Source organism: Musca domestica, unplaced genomic scaffold (assembly GCF_030504385.1).
Source record: "Musca domestica strain aabys unplaced genomic scaffold, Musca_domestica.polishedcontigs.V.1.1 180, whole genome shotgun sequence".
NCBI classification, from domain to species: Eukaryota; Metazoa; Arthropoda; class Insecta; order Diptera; family Muscidae; genus Musca; species Musca domestica.
The window spans coordinates 667,934-685,119 of record NW_026712239.1 but is presented as its reverse complement, the minus strand read 5'-3'; the positions used below and the strand labels follow the sequence as shown (position 1 = coordinate 685,119).

Here is a 17,186-nt window from a genome sequence, read left to right as displayed (position 1 = left end):
AAAAAAAAAAAAAAAAAAATCCGACATGTTCCATATTTTTTTCTCGAAATTTCATTGTTATTGCTAAATGCCAGTTCACACATAATGTTAGAGTCATATGTAAAGTGAGTTTTTCACATTTTATAGTTAGCATTAAAGCATATACATAGCATTTAAAGCATACTTTTAGGCGATCCAAATGAACGTCACCAAAAAGTCCACGTTAAATAATTATATTCGTTCCAAGTAGTTTGGAGGGTATATTAAGTTTGTCATTCCATCTGCAACACCTCGTATAGCCTCCATATACTGGTACCTACCTATTTTCGATATTTTAGTGATTTAAGCGACATTATTCACCGGAAATGTTTCAAATTTGGTATATGAAGTTCGTAATGGATACTACAGCCTATGAAAGAAAATTGTCCGTGCAGGTTCATGTTTTCTTATAGCCTCCATATAGTACTACCTCCCTATATTCGGCATTTTGATGATTTTAGCATTTTTTAATCAAAACTTCATACATCGTACTAAATTTTCAGACTTTCAAGGTCTTTCAGTTTCAAGTTTGCCGAGTAGGATTTTAGTAAAACCATGGACACAAATTTAATTTTTCGGTACAAAACTATTTCAATGTCTCCGCATGGAAACCCTGAGAAACCAACAATCACATCAATATAAAATTTCCGGATTTCAGCCCTATCCCTTCACTCAGTACCAAAAATTTAGTAACATATATCCAAAACAATCGACATCTCTCTATTCTAAAGACCAACAGGGATTCAAAATAAGTACCATTTAGTACTTTTCGAATAGTTATATTTCGAATTTGCAAAACCACCACCAGACCCCAACAGAGACCTCAATAACCAATTTCGGGATTCCACCTCTATCTCTTGACCCAATACTGAATTTAGTAGCTCAGCTCTATTCCTTCGCCAATACTAAACTTAATACGTTTCCTACAATTATAGTACAAACTTTTAAAATTAGCTTCATATCTCAGCATCAGATACCAACAGAGATCTCAAAATCAAATTTCGGGATTCCAGCTCTATTCCTTCACCCAATACCAAATTTAGTACTATTTTGTACTTTTCGAACAAATATAGGAAACATTTACAAAGCCATATCCATATCTCAATCTTAGATATCAACAGAGAACACTAAAATCCTAGATACCTATAGAGACCTCAATATCAAATTTCGGGATTCCAGCTCTATTCCTTTACACAATTTAGTACAATTTAGTAATTTTCGTACAAGTATAGGACGAATTTTAAAACCACCGCCGAATCTCAAACACAAATACCATCACTAATCTAAATGTCAAATTTCAGAATTATATCTTTATCCCTTCTCCCAATACCAAACATAGTACCATTTAGTACATTTTGTATAATTATTGTGATATTTCCAAAACCAACTCTATATATGAACCCCAGATACCAACATATACCTCAATATACAATTTGAGGATTTCAAGATTCTATCCCTTCACCCAATACCAAATTTTGGTACCATTTAGTACTTGTCGTACAATTATGGTACACCCTTCGACACCACCTCCATATGTCCAGGCTACACATGAACAGAGACCCTAATACCAAATTTCCAAATTTCAAGTACTAGCTCTTCACCCAATACCAAATTGTACCAAATACAGTACTATTTAGTACTTTTCGTTCACTTGTAGGCCACATTTGCAAAACCACCTCTTTATCATAAATCTACCACCAACAGGGGCTTCAATACAACATTTTAAAATTCCAGCTGCATCCGTTTAACATAAACCAGACTGTCACAAATTTAGTACCATTTTGTACAGTTCATACAATTATTGTACACATTTCCAAAATCACCTCCATATCTCAATTCCAGATACCTCAACATTAAATTTTGAGATTCCAGTTCTATCTCTTTACCGAAAAACAAATGTAATACTATTTAGTACTTTTCGTACAATTTTAGTGCGTATTTCCAAAACCACTTCATTTCTTAACCACAGACACCAACAGCGACATCCATACAAAATTTCAGAATTAAAGATCTATCCCCTCATCCAATACCAAATTGAGTACCATTTAGAACTTTTCGTACAATTATCGTACACATTTCCGAGACCACCTCCATATGTCGAGGTTACACATGAACCGCTGTCCTTAATACCAATTTTCCAAATTTCAACCACTATCTGTTCACCCAATTTCAAATTGTTCCAAATTTAGTACAGTTTAGTACAGTTCGCGCACTTAGTACAGATTTCCAAAATAAGCTTTAATATCAAATTTACCAATCTTCCAACCTTGATTCTCATACCGAATTTCAAGTTGTTAACTCTATAAGTTTACATCATATCAAATTGTACCATTTTAGAAGTTTAGTAACATTTTCGAACTTTTCGTAACCTTACAGTTCGAATTCCCAAAAAATACTTTAGTACACCTATCATGGACTCCATTTGTGGTTCTCATTCTAAAATTTCAGAATTCCAGCTCATTCCGTTTGTCCAATACAAAGTCTTCAATTTTTACTACATTTTAGTACCTTTCGTATCCTTTAAGTACTTTTCTAGGCTTTAAAGTTTCAATTTCCAAAAATCCTTTTGGTACATATATCCTGCACTCCATTTGGGGTTGTCATTCCAAAATTTGAAAATTCCAGCTTATTATGTTTGTCCAAACCAAGTATTGGATTTTTAGTACATTTCGCATCCTTTAAGTACTTTTCATGACTTTAAAGTTCGAATTTCCAGAAATCCTTTGGTATTACCTATCCTGCACACCATTTGTGGTTTTCATTCCAAAGATTCAGAATTCTAGCTCATTCCGTTTGTCCAGTACAACAATTTTCAATTTTTAATACATTTTAGTACATTTCGTACCCTTTTTGTACTTATTGGGACTTTAAAGTTTGAATTTCCAAAAATCCTTTGGTACACCTATACTGCACTTCAAAATTTTAGCTGATATCGTTTTTTCAAACAATCTATTAATTTTTTAGTAGGTTTTAGTTATTTTTGTACCCTTTTAGTACAAATGCCCAGAAAACCCGCATGTCTTATTGAAGAATTTTGAACTAACATTTTTTAGGTTTTAAGTCCCAACTTTCCAAAATATAAATCGAAGATTATTTCCAAGCCTAGACTCTGTTGTAAAATTTACGATATCCAATCGCTGTCTTTTTCCAATTCAAATATTTTTAATCCAAGTCTACTTTTTCCTCTCTAAACCCCCCTTTTCATACCACCCTCCATTTACATTTTGGCACAAAAATTCAGAAAAAAACAACAATCTCTCGGTGTGATATTTAAGCCAGATTTTGTGCCAGCTTGTCTGTCGTTTAGTCTTGCTGTTGATGGTTGGAAGGGGAGGAGAAAAGGTGTCTCATTCACTTGGCGCTTCGTTGCTTGTTGCTGATGTTGTCAACTAAAATTCGTGTTTGGTGGCTCTCCAAATTTGTTTATTTTTGTTGTTGTTATTGTTTTTAACCATCAATCGATCGTTTTTTTTTTTTGGTGTGATTCTTGGCGTTTAATTTGTCCGGTTCAGAGTTGTTGGCTTTTTTGTGTTACCGATTTCAGATTTGTGCAAAAATCTCTGTAGAGAGCAAGTCAAGCGACGCTGAGTGAATGCTCTCTCAGCTCAGGTTCAAATTCGAAATCCCCTGAAAATTCAATATCAGTTGAATTCAAACAGACACTGAAAACGGTTGGAAAAGATGTCTAGAAAACGGAAATACGCAAAACGAGTCATCATCATCACATGACGAAGCGAAGCGAGAACACTAAACAATGCGCCAACGCAAAAAATTCAATTGACAGACTGTGAACGGAAAATAAAAGCGAGAAAATTTTGATTTGAGCAACAAAAAAAAAAAAAAACAGAAAAGAAAAACAAATTAAAAATATTTTGGAAAACAAAACAAAAAAGTACGCAGGCGCCTCTTAAAACTTTCCCAAACGTTGTGAGCAATCCAAAATCAATTTGAAAATAAAAATCGAAAATTATTTTAAAACAACCGAAAAAAAGTTAACTTGTGTGCGTTATCTCAGTTTTGTTGTTATCATATTTCATTGTTGTTGTTGTTGTTTTTTATGATTCTGTGTTAATTTTGAAATGAAATTAGAACATACTTTATCGCATTGGGAGCATCCATGGATATGGCTTGAATCAATGTATAGTGTCCAGTTTTTATTTTTTTATTTTATCAATTAAATAATTTTAATTAAATTAAAAAAAATACCAAACCACCTTTCACCTCACCCCAGTAGAGCGTAGTTTTGTGTAGTGTTATTAAAAAACGACAAATTTGAATCCGAAATTAAATTCTTTAACTAAAATGGAATTGTGCATACAAATTTGTGTTCGATCGCAACTCTGGCGCTTCCTCTCACTTTTTTTTTTTTTTTTGGTTTTTGTTGGCACCAAAATTTATTCATTTCAACTTCACTGCCACTAAATATTTGTTGTAGTTGTTGTAATCTAACTAAATTATATTCAAATTCTTTTTTTGGAATCTATCTAATGGTGTGTGAAAAAATCGACTGGTTTTTCAAACTCTTTGCAATGTCCAGGTGTTTGAGAAAAAAAAAATAACAAAAAAATTAAATTGTAAAAAATATTAATAATTTTCTTGAAATTAAATTTTGAAAATTATCATAATTTTCATAATTTTTGAGTAGCATTCCCAAATGCCTTAAAAATTAAAAAAAAATATTTAACAAATGAGGAAAAAATTAATAATTTGTTTGATTGAAAAAATATTAATTGAAAAATATTAAATAAAATTCGAATAGTGAAAAAATATGAATAATTTTGAAACTTATTATAATTTTCAGAATTTTTGAAAAGACTTCACAAATGCCTTAAAAATTAAAAAAAAAATATTTAAATAATGAGAAAAAATTAATAATTTGCTGGATTGAAAAAAAAATATATGAAATTAAATAGTGAAAAAATATGAATAATTTTGAAAATTATTATAATTTTCATAATTTTTGAGAAGAATTATAAAATTTATGAGAAAAATTATAAAAAAATAATATTTAAATAATGAGAAAAAATTAATAATTTGTTGGTTTTAAAAACAATTGAAATTAAATAAAATTCGAACAGTGACAAAAAATATGAATAATTTTGAAAATTATAATAATTTTCAATTATTTAATTTTTGAGTAGAATTTCCAAATGCATTAAAAAATAAAAAAAGGATTTAAAAAAAGCGAAAAAATGAATAATTTCATGGATTGAAAAAAAAATATGAAATTAAATAAAAGTCAAATAGTGAAAAAATATAAATAATTTTGAAAACTATTATAATTTTCAGAATTTTTTAGTAGAATTCCGAAATACATTAAAAATAAAAAATAATATTTAAATAATGAGAAAAATGAATAATTTGTTGGATTGAAAAAAAAAAAAAAAATATATATATATATATATATATATATATATATATATATATATATATATATATATATATATATATATATATATATATATATATATGAAATTAAATAGAATTCGAATAGTCAAATTTTAATTTTAAAAATAATTTTAATTTTCAGAATTTTTTTATAGAATTCCCAGGTGTTGGAAAAAATATAAAAAATATTAAATATAATAAAAAATAATATTTAAGTAGTACAAAAATTAAAAAAAAACGTTTAGACTAAAAAATAAATTAATTAATTAAATAATATAAAAAATTGAATTCTGAGAAAAAAAATGATAAATTTTGAAGATTACAATAATTTCAAAATTTTTATTAAAAAAAAAAATCAATAATTAGAAATTAAAAATCTTAATATGGTGTTTGAGAATCGTCATATTTAATAAATCTTAATATGGTAGTGGTGTATATCGCAATCAGAAGACTCCGAATCAAACGAAAAAAATGTCAAAAGAAAGAAAAAAAGTTATTAACATATTTATAATCGCAACCAGTTTTAAAATAATAACACCAATAAAATCAATGGATATTTTAACACAAAATTGGTGGTGGAATATTTTGAAAACATAAATTATTGATTCATAACTAAAATATAACCAAAAAAAAGAAAGAAAGAAACAAACAAAAAACAAGTAAACAGTTCGGCCGGGCCTTCTATTGAAAAAGCAAATTTTTAAAACAAATAAATAAATATTTGCAGATTTAGGGGGCAAGGCAACCAAGTTACCCGCTATTCAATAAAAAAACATGTATAATTTTAAAAAATTCTAAAATTGAACCTTAAATATTCAAATCAATGTTTATGGAGACCTAAAGGAGCTTGTAAATACTCTTAAAACACACATTTATAGAGCTCTGGGTAGGCTGGAAAATATTTGTCCAAACCCCACCTTTCTGGAGATCTGAAGGAATCAGAATACATTCTTAAAAAAATATGTTTCTGGAGACCTTGAGGACCATGAAAATATTCTTATAAAATTTCTGAAGCTCTAGAGAGAGAGCTTGGAAATATGTTTAAAATTAACATTTTTGAAGTCCTGTATGTGCCTGAAACGTTCCTAAAAATTCACGTTGGGAGATCTTGTAAATATTAAAAAAATCTGGAAAAATCGTAAAGTGGTCTCGAAAATGTGTTGACAAATCCACATTTATGGCTCAGAAAAATTCTTAAAAATTCTTTTTTCAGAACATTTGGGGAGTCTTGAAAATATGCTTCAAAATTCACGTTTAGAGGCCTTGAATGTCCTTGGAAATATTCTTAAAAATTCACGTTAAGAGGAATCCAAAATATTCTTGAAAAATCTTCAAATATCCGCAATTATGGAGCTCTTGGAAATATTCTTAAAAAATCACTATTTATGAAACTCTGAGGGAGGCTGGAAAATATTCATAAAAAATCACATATATGGAGCTCAGGAGGTACTTGAAGTCTTTCTCAACAGAGACCATGTTTATGAGCTCAGAATATTCTAGGGAAAAAACCAAAAATATGTCCAAAAATAATTCACTAGCAAATATTCTCTAAAAATCCATATTTCTGGAGATCTAGAGGGGCCTGAAAATATTGTTTAAAATTCACGTTTAGAGGCCTTGAATGTCCTTGGAAATATTCTTAAAAATTCCCTTTGGCCTTGAAAATATAAAATCCCCAAATATCCACATTTATGGAGCTCTGAGGGAGACTTGAAAATATTCTTAAAAAAATCACATTTATTGAGTTCAGAAGGGACTCAGAATATTTTTGGAAAAAATTAAAAACAATATTCTTTGAACTGAAGGTTCGTGAAAATATGGTTAAAAAAATTTCTAGAGCTCCAGATGTCCATGGAAAAATTCATAAATATTCACTGTAGGAGGTCTGGAATGTATTCTCCAAAAATCCACATTTTTAGAGATCTGAAAATATTCGCGAAAAACTTAAAAATCTATATTTATGGAGCTGTGGATAGAAGCTCTGAAGGGGCTTAAAAATATTTTAAAAAATCCACATTTATGAAGCTCTAGATACCTCTGGAAATATTTTTAAAAATTCAAATTTAGAGGCCTTGAAAATATTCATGAAAAATTCAAATTTATGGGTTTTTGACACTGAATGACTCCGGAAAATTCGTAAAACAATTTGAGAGGTCTTGAATGTAATTAAAAGAACCAAATTTATGGAGAACTGGATGTCATTGAAAATTCTAAAACGATTCAGCCCTGTCCGTCCGGCCGACCGTCTGCTCGTCTGTTGCAATCACGCTAGAGGCAAAACGAATTAAAATAGGAAGCTAAAATTTTGCACAGATCAGTCTTTTGTCTGCAGGCAGGTCATGTTCGAAGATGGGCTATATCGTATAGCACCCATATAACGGAATCCCAGATATTCGTTATTTTTTATTTTATCCATTTTTTTTTTAATAAAATTGTCGGAAAATCCATAGAAGGAGTTCCCTCGGAGTACTTTACCCCCTGGAAGAGAAATATCTATATAGGTCCACGATATCATATACCTCACATGAAGTTCTTTCTAAGCACTTTACCGCTTGGAGGAGAATTGTCTTTATAGGTCCACGATATCGTATAACCCCCATACGACGGTACCTTCCGATATTCGGTATTTTGATGATATTAGGAACATTATTCACTGGAATTATTTCATATTTTGTATTTGGAGTTCCTAATGGATACTACAGCCTATAACAGAAAATTGTCTGTGCAGGTCCAGGTCTTCGTATAGCCCCCATGTATCTGTACCTCCCTTATATTCGGTATTTTGATGATTTTAGCGACATTATTTGCGGGAAAGGTTTAATATTTCGTATTTGTATTCAAAGTTCGGCTCGACCGAACTTACTGCTTTATTACTTGTTAGCCATAGGGCGGAAATAATGTCGATTTGGCATAAGCTCTTTACACTATGCTTCAAATTTAGTTAATCAATTTCTGCTTCGTCCGAGGCCCCATTTAGTACATAATCTGTGAATTCTTGAACAAGAAACGTTTGTATCATGCCTCAGTTGGTTTAATCCCATATAAGTCGATGTCTCTGGATTTTCGGTACTTTCAATGATTTAGCCACAATTCCTATTCGAATGAGCTGTGCCTTCACAATGGGAGGTTTCAGTACCCGTACTTACTGGTATAAATAGGACCAGATTTTAGGACCGTTGAATTGCTCATAATTTTAATTTGATTTACACTCTTTTAAGTTGGTTAACATCGAAATCTTACTTTCGGTATTTCAGAAAGAAAGAACCTAATAATTTTATATGAAGACATTGTCGAAACTTAATTTTGATAAAAGAGTTAAAAAACTTCGTACTTCTTCCTCCGAAATTTTACTTTTTATTCACTGAACGACCCGTCCTCTTAAATATTAATAATTTATTACAATGTTGTTCTTGGATTCTTGTTTGGATATTTTTTTTAACTCAAGACCTGCTGCCATTTAATTTCTTGTTATTACCTTACAAGACAGATTATCACAGCAGAGGGGAGGAGAGGGGAAAGGGGGGAAGTTGAATTAAAATTAAGAATTTAATTTATTACAAGGTCATGTAATACATTAACATTTATACACAACCACACACATGCAGTCATTCATATGTCCGAGTCGGCATATGAATATACAAAGTGGCGCAATGGCCAAAAGTGCGATTTCAACACGTTCGATAAAAGAAGAGAGACAGTTGATTTTTTTTTTGCAATCGGAAATTTTGATGCAAATAAAATTAAGGTTTATTGGGGTGGAAATATTGAAAATGAAACGTAAAAAGTCAATGTAGGAAAAAAATTTCGGGGGCCCAGTGGCAAAAAAAATTAACTTTTCCAATCCAAAAATGTGAAAAATAAATCTAAAATTTGATGGCTCTATGTTGGCAATTTACATTCTAATATCGAACACATGAAATGCGGAAGAATATATGTTGTATCCTTATGAATTCCAAGTTTGTCCATACGTCTTAATGATGATCGTGATTTTGTCATACTCCAAACACTTTATAATTGTCTCCCCAAAATTGTTGTATTAAATCTAAATTTAAGAGAGAATGTAGGATTCTTAAAATATATATTTCTCCAAATTTATGTCACGGGTAGGGTGGGTCCTAAACTGCACCCTTTGCATAAAACTAAAATTTATTAATTAATAAAAATAAATTTTAATAATTCCGAACCATAAGATGAGAATAATATTTGATGGCTGATTGGTTGACGATAAAATATTCATATTCTTAAACCAGTTCAAACAGTTCGGAAGGAGATCTTAAATGAATACACAAATGTCATTATGACCTTGGCCATGAGGGAAAGTGAAAGCCGTTGATAACTGAATTAGAGACCTAAGGGTTCCGTGGACACCAAAAAAAAAAAAAAAAAAAACTCAATATTCCAAAAAGCATTCAATTTTTTCTTTAAGATGCAGGTGAATTGTTCCAAAAACAGAGTCTATATCAAAATTATATTTTTTTTAGAAAAATTGTCCATTTACTGAGAATTGAAAATGCCAAATTGCTGTCAATTCGTTTTCGACTGAAACCTTTGAAATACTGAATATGGGGAGTATATCGTCTTTGACGTGATACGAACTTATTTTTCCAATTTCCGAAGCTCTAAATAATGTGACCTCATTCATAATCTCAACGGACAGGATATATCAAAGAATTATGTGCTGATCAAAAATGTATTTTTTTAAAGCATACTTTTAGGATTAACAAGAAAAAAATTGTAAGTTTGGCTGGGCCAAACTTTGAATACCCTCCATCATTTGGAACGGATATGGCAATTTTCAAAAAAAAAAAATAAAAAAATAAAATTCGTTAAAAATCCTGTTAAAATCTTAAAAATACCGGGTCTATACGAAGACCTGGACCTGCATAGACAATTTTCTGTCATAAGCCATTACCATATTAAAAGGCGAAACTTGAAAACTTTTCTGTCTTAGGCTGTAATATCCAATTCGAACTTCAAATGCCAAATTTGGATCATTTCCGGTGGATAATATCGCTTAAATCACCAAAATATCGAAAATAGGACGATGCAACTATATGGGGCTATACGAAGACGTGGACCTGCTCGGACAATTTTCTGTCATAGGCTGTAGTATCCATTACGAACTTCAAATACCACATTTGAAACAATTCCGGTAAATAATGTAGCTAAAATCATCAAAATACCGAATATCGGGAGGTATCTGTACAAAGGGGCTAGATGAAGACCTGGACATGCATAGACAATCTTCTGTCTTAGGGTGTAGATTCTATTACGAACTTCAAATACCAAATTTGAAACAATTCGGGTGAATAATGTAGCTATAACCATCAAAATACCGAATATCGGAAGGTGACGTTATATGAGGGCTATACGAAGGCGTGGACATGCACGGACAATTTTTTGTCATAGGCTGCAGTATCCATTAGGAACTTCAAATACCAAATGTGAAACAATTCCATTGAATAATGTCGCTAAAATCATCAAAATACCGAATTTCGGGAGGTGTCGTTATATGGGGGCTAGATGAAGACCTGGACATGCATAGCCAATTTTCTGTCTTAGAGTGTAGTATATATTACGAACTTCAAATACCAAATTTGAAACAATTCCGGTGAATAATGTAGCTAAAATTATCAAAATACCGAAAATAGGGAGGTACCGTTATATGGGGGCTATACCAAAACGTGTACCTATATGGCCCATTTTCAATATAAAAAGTCCTGCAGACCTAACATACATTTGAGTAAAATTTTATCAACCTGCTTCATTTCGTTCCGAAGCTAGAGTGCTTTCCATAGACGGAAGGACATCGCTAAATCGACATAGATAAAATTCTATGTCGATTTAGCAATATCCGTCCATCTGTGAAAATCACTCTGATCAAGAATAATATGTATATTTCGAGGTATTACAAACGGAATGACAAACTCAATATAACCTCCATACTATGATGGAGGGTATAAAAAATTACAACCCTCAAAGTTGATTTTAATTTTTTTTTTAAATTCAAGTCCCTATTTTTATGTTTTAAATACACCTCATGATTAGAATTCTGCAAAGCTTTCTTAACCTTAACCTAATTTTATGTAGTTTTCTTTGTTACTGTGTTCCCAAATCAATGTAGAACTAACCTCAAATAGATTCCTCTTAACCTATTACTATACCTCATATAGAGCATCTCTCCCTCTCTCTCTCTCTCTCTCTCCCTCTCTTCCTCTCTACATAAAAGTTATATAAATCTAATTTCATTATCCTCTTCCCATTGCAGCTTAAAATCCATACCGCCCAATCTGATGGTCAGATGGCGTAACAATACCGATGCTATGATCGAAGCCCAATATCCGACACCAGGAGAATTTGAATATATGGAATGTGGACCATCGCCGCCAGCTGAAAGTGCACCCAGTATGTATGATAGTTTCGAAGAACCCACCAGTGAGTTGAGCGTACAGATATGCAATGATACGTTGCGCATTAGCCTCATAGATCAGATGAAAAATGCCGCTGGCCGTATACGCTATTTCGAGGATATTGAACAGGGTAATGTGATTGGAGATAATACGAAGACCCATTTTGAGTCGGCCTCACAAATCGAAAAGAATTTATGTTATCTGTGGTCGGCATTCTTGAAGAGATGGGATCTGTTGCAGAGTCTGCTGGACATTGGAGCTGAGTTGAATTTTTGTGATCAAAATGGCATATCGGCCATGCATTTGGGGGCATTCAGCGGTTGCCTGTCGACGTTGAATTTTCTGGTCCAGAAGGGTATGAATGTTAATTTCCAGCCGAAATGTTATACGCCCTTGCATTGTGCAGCCTTTGGGAATAGTACGGAGGCAGCGAAATATTTAATAAATAATGGTGCCCAGATTTCGATTGATACCACCAAACCGAATTGTGAGGAGAGTCTGCTGCATTGTGCCGTGAGGGCAAATGCCCTGGAGTGCCTGCAATTGTTTATCAATGAGGGAGCTGATGTAAATTCCCTAAAACCGAATGGTACAAATGCCATACATTTGGCAGCCGATTTGGGTAATGCCCAGTGTTTGGAAATATTGCTAAGAGCTCCCGGGGCTGATCCAAATGTGCGGATTTGCATACGTGAGAAGGAATCCACCGCCTTGCACTTGGCTGCCGATGAGGGTAATGTGGAGTGTGTGGATTTGCTGCTGGCCAAGGGAGCCGATGCCAAGTTGAAAAATCATCGCGGATTTACAGCCTTGCATTTGGCTGCTCGCACCTCCAGCTTGGAGTGTGTGGAATCCCTGCTGAGAAATGGCAATGCTGATCCCAATGCCGAGGATTTTGATCATCGCACTCCGCTGCATGCGGCAATTGGTAAATCGGAAAATGCCTTTGACATCATGGAGCTGCTCATACAATGGGGAGCGAATGTCAATCACAAGGATATCTATGGCTTTACTGCCCTCCATTTGGCCGCCCTGGATGGTTTGGCGCCTTGTGTGGAAATGTTGATATATCATGGTGCCGATGTGACTACGAAATCGAAAAAAGGCACCAGTGCCTTGAATGTCATAACACGCAAGACCCCTGCCTCGGTGGCCATGATACGGCAGAAATTGGATGCCGCCATTACCCTACATCATTCCCAGGATCCGGTTAATCGTGAAGTAGAATTAGAATTGGATTTTCGCCAGCTGCTGCAACATTGTCATCCACGGGAGATTAGTTATTTGAATACCTTTGTGGATGAGGGCCAAAAGGAGATCCTGGAACATCCGCTCTGCTCTTCGTTTCTCTACATCAAATGGGGTAAAATTAGAAAATATTATATCGGACGTTTGATATTTTGTTTTATTTTTGTGATTTTCCTTACGATCTATGTCCTCACTGCCCTGGCCCATAATTGCTACAATGTTAGCAACAATGACAATTCCACCATCCAGGCCCAGGAGTTGTGCCAGTCGCAATCGATTCTGGGTGATATGTTGCGCAGCAATCCCTTTGTCATGGAAATGCAATGGGGTGTCCTGGTGGCCATAACCATAGTTGAGATATGTCGTAAACTCTATGGCATAACGGGCTATTCCTCATTTCGCCATTATGTCACCCAGGTGGAGAACATCATGGAATGGTTTGTCATAACCAGTGTCTTTCTCATCTCCTATGTGTATACGAAGAAAACGTACACGTTTCAAAATCACATTGGGGCCTTTGCGGTGCTACTGGGCTGGACAAATCTCATGTTGATGATTGGCCAGCTGCCGGTATTCGATGTCTATGTGGCCATGTACACCAGGGTCCAGGGTGAATTTGCCAAACTCTTCATGGCCTATTCGTGTATGTTGATTGGTTTTACCATTTCATTTTGTGTGATATTTCCCTCCTCCTCCTCCTTTGCGAATCCCTTTATGGGTTTCATATCCGTGCTGGTCATGATGATTGGAGAACAGGATCTCTCGCTGCTGATCAATGATCCGGATGGTAAAGATCCTCCCTTCCTATTAGAAGTTAGTGCTCAAATTACATTTGTATTATTTCTACTATTTGTTACCATAATTCTCATGAATCTCCTGGTGGGTATTGCGGTCCATGATATTCAGGGTCTCAAAAAGACAGCGGGCCTCTCAAAACTAGTACGGCAAACGAAATTGATTTCCTACATAGAATCGGCCCTATTCAATGGTTATCTGCCCACCTGGCTACGCAATTTACTGCACTACACTGCCTTGGTTTCGCCCCAGGCGTATCGTGTGGTGTTGTGCGTAAAGCCCCTAAACCCAAGTGAAAAACGTCTACCCCGTGATATACTCATGAAAGCCTATGAGGTGGGTAAAATGCGTAAACATTTTGGCCACACCATTTCGGCCAAGAATTCCGATGCCACATACTTGTCGTATAAAAACAAATACAACAGTGAATCGGTACAGACACCCACCACTCCGAGTACACCCTATGCCCCGGAGGATTTTGAGGCCACTGTTTTGGCAAATATTAACACAAAAATCGATGACAACACCGATCGTATTGAATACTTGACACAGGAAATTCAGGAACTTAAACAGGCTTTGATTACGCAACAACAGCAGGCAAGCAAAGTTATCGATAAGTTGCTAATAGTCATTTCGAATCAGCAGAAGAATAATTTAAGGAAATAATATTGAATATTGAAGATAAAAAAATTGAAAAATTACCAAGAAATTAATTTCGATAATTTTCGATAAATGTTATTTTGTCAGAAATTATGAGGAATGGGGGAGCCAAATTAAAGAAGAACGATAAAATGGTATTCATTGAACCGTCACAAAAGTAAATAAATATAAAAATCGAAAATCATTAATGAAATTAATTTCGATAATTTTCGATAAATGTTATTTTGTCAGAAATTATGAGGAATTTGGGAGCCAAAATGAAAATAATCGATAAAATGGAATTATTTGAAGTGTCACAAAAGTTAATAAATAAAAAAAATAGAAAATAATCAAAGAAATTAATTTCGATAATTTTCGATAAATGATATTTTCTTATAAACTTTGAGGAATTTGGAAGCCAAAATGAAAATAATCGATAAAATGGAACTAATTACAGTGTCACAAAAGTAAATAAATAAAAAAAATTGAAAAATAATCAATGAAATGAATTTCGATAATTTTCGATAAATGTTAATTTGTTATAAACTTTGAGGAATTTGGGAGCCAAAAAATAAAATAATTGATAAAATGGACTTAATTGAATTGCCACAATAATGAATAAATAAAAAATGGAAAATAATCAAAGAAATTAATTTCGATAAATTCCGATAAATGGTATCTTGTCATATATTATAAGAATATGGAATCCCAAAAGAAGATTACCCATAAACAGAATAAATGTTATTGTCCCAAAAGTGATTGAATTCAATAATCCCAAAAAAATTCAATAAAAATCAATTTTGATAAATTCCGATAAATGTTATTTTGTTATGTATAAGATGGGATTTAAGAGCCAAATTGTATATTTTACTATCAGAAAAGTAATTAGATTAAAAAAAATAAAAAATAATCAATGAAATCCATTTCGATAAATTCCGATAAATTTCATTTTTTATATATTATGGCGGATTTGAAAGTCAAATTGAAAATAATAACATTAAATAAGATAAATTTATTATTGCAAAAATAATCAAATCAAAAAATGCCCCATAAAAAGTAATTAAAATTGATTTCGATAAATTCCGATAAATATAATAATTTTCCATTTTTTATGGATTTAATTTTCCAATATATGGATTAGAACATTTTAAAATTAATCCTCAAGCCAAAAAGCATGAAAAGATGTAGAAATTAATAAAATAAATGTCGATAATTACCGATAAATTTAAAATTTTTCCAAAATTTTGAGGACATTTTACTTTCAAATGCATTATGAATGATAATCATATTGAAAAAATAGAAATTAAACAATTCAATTTTTTAATTAAACAATGGAAAGATGCAGAAATTGAAAATATAAGTTTCGATAATTACCGATAAAACAAAAAAAAAAAATTAAAAATTTCTGAGGATATTTGACTTTCAAACACAATATAACAGTTCTTATTGAAAAATTAACAAATTAATCAATGAAAAGATGTGGAATTAAAAAAAATATTTTCGATAATTACTGATAAATGCATAATTTTCAATTTTTTAGAATATTTGACATTTAAATGCATTATGAATGATAATCATATTGAAAAAGCTAAACTAAACAACGAAATGATGTAGAAATGGAAGATTATAATTTCGATAAAATCCGATAAATTTAATAATTTTAAAATCTTCCAAATTTATAGATTTGCATTTGACGTGCAAATATATTAAAAACGATTATCGCATTGAAAAAAGACAAAATAAGCAACGAAAATAGTAGAAAATAAAAAAAAAACAAATTTCGATAATTACCGATAAATTGGATAATTTTAAAATTTTCTGAAGATATTTGACTTTCAAATACATTACAACAGTTCTTATTGAAAAATAAACAAGTTAAACAATGAAAAGATGTGGAAATTAAAAAAAAATCAATTTCGATAATTATTGATAAATGCAATAATTTTCCAATTTTTTGAGGATATTTGACATTCACATACATTATAAATGACATTTGCATTGAAAAAAGGCAAATTAAATAATAAAATAATGTAGAAATGGAAAACTAAAATTTCGATAAATACCGATAAATTTAATAATTTTCCAATTTTTTTAGAATATTTTACTTTCAAATGCGTTATGAATGATAATCTTATTGAAGTAAGCCAAATTAAACAATGACAAGATGTAGAAATTGAAAAATTAAGTATCGATAGTTACCGATAAATAAAAAAAAATAAATAATATTGAGGATATTTGGATTTCAAATTAATTTTTGATATAATTTTAATGCAAAAAGACAAATTGAGCAATGAAAAGAAGTAAATGTTAGAAAATCAAATTTCGATAAATATCGATAAATTTCATAATTTTCCAAATTTTTCAGAATATTGACTTTCAAATCCAATTTTAAATATAGTATTAATGCAAAAAGACAAATTGAACAATGAAAATGTGCAGATATTAAAAAATCAAATTTCGATAAATATCGATAAATTTAATAATTTTCCAAATTTGGCTTTCAAATCCATGTGACTTTCAAATCCATTTTCAACATATTCTTAATTCAAAAAGACAAGTTGGGCAATGAAAAGATGTAAATATTAACAAATTAAATTTCGATAAATACCGATAAATTTAATATTTTTCCAAATTTTTGAGAATATTTGACTTTTCAATATATTATAACAGTTGTTATTGAAAAAAAGG

At 31.7% G+C, this 17,186-nt stretch overlaps 2 protein-coding genes across 4 annotated transcripts in view; one reads left to right on the top strand and one right to left on the bottom strand.

Annotated features, from left to right (window-relative positions):
• Positions 1–15,283, top strand: part of LOC101891467 (transient receptor potential channel pyrexia) — a 42,981-nt gene extending 27,698 nt beyond the window's left edge. The window contains exons 1-2 of one of the 3 annotated variants that reach the window (XM_011294058.3): positions 3,543–4,019; positions 11,675–15,283. In XM_011294058.3, the coding sequence (XP_011292360.1) occupies positions 11,700–14,525 (2,826 nt within the window). In that variant the 5' untranslated portion in view covers positions 3,543–4,019; positions 11,675–11,699 and the 3' untranslated portion in view covers positions 14,526–15,283. Of the gene's footprint in view, positions 1–3,542; positions 4,157–11,674 lie in introns of those variants that run through there. The other 2 variants (XM_011294057.3, XM_059121012.1) reach the window with 2 other exon arrangements.
• Positions 1–17,186, bottom strand: part of LOC101891648 (small ribosomal subunit protein uS9m) — a 59,203-nt gene that overhangs the window by 33,459 nt on the left and 8,558 nt on the right. The gene's annotated exons all lie outside the window — the stretch shown is intronic.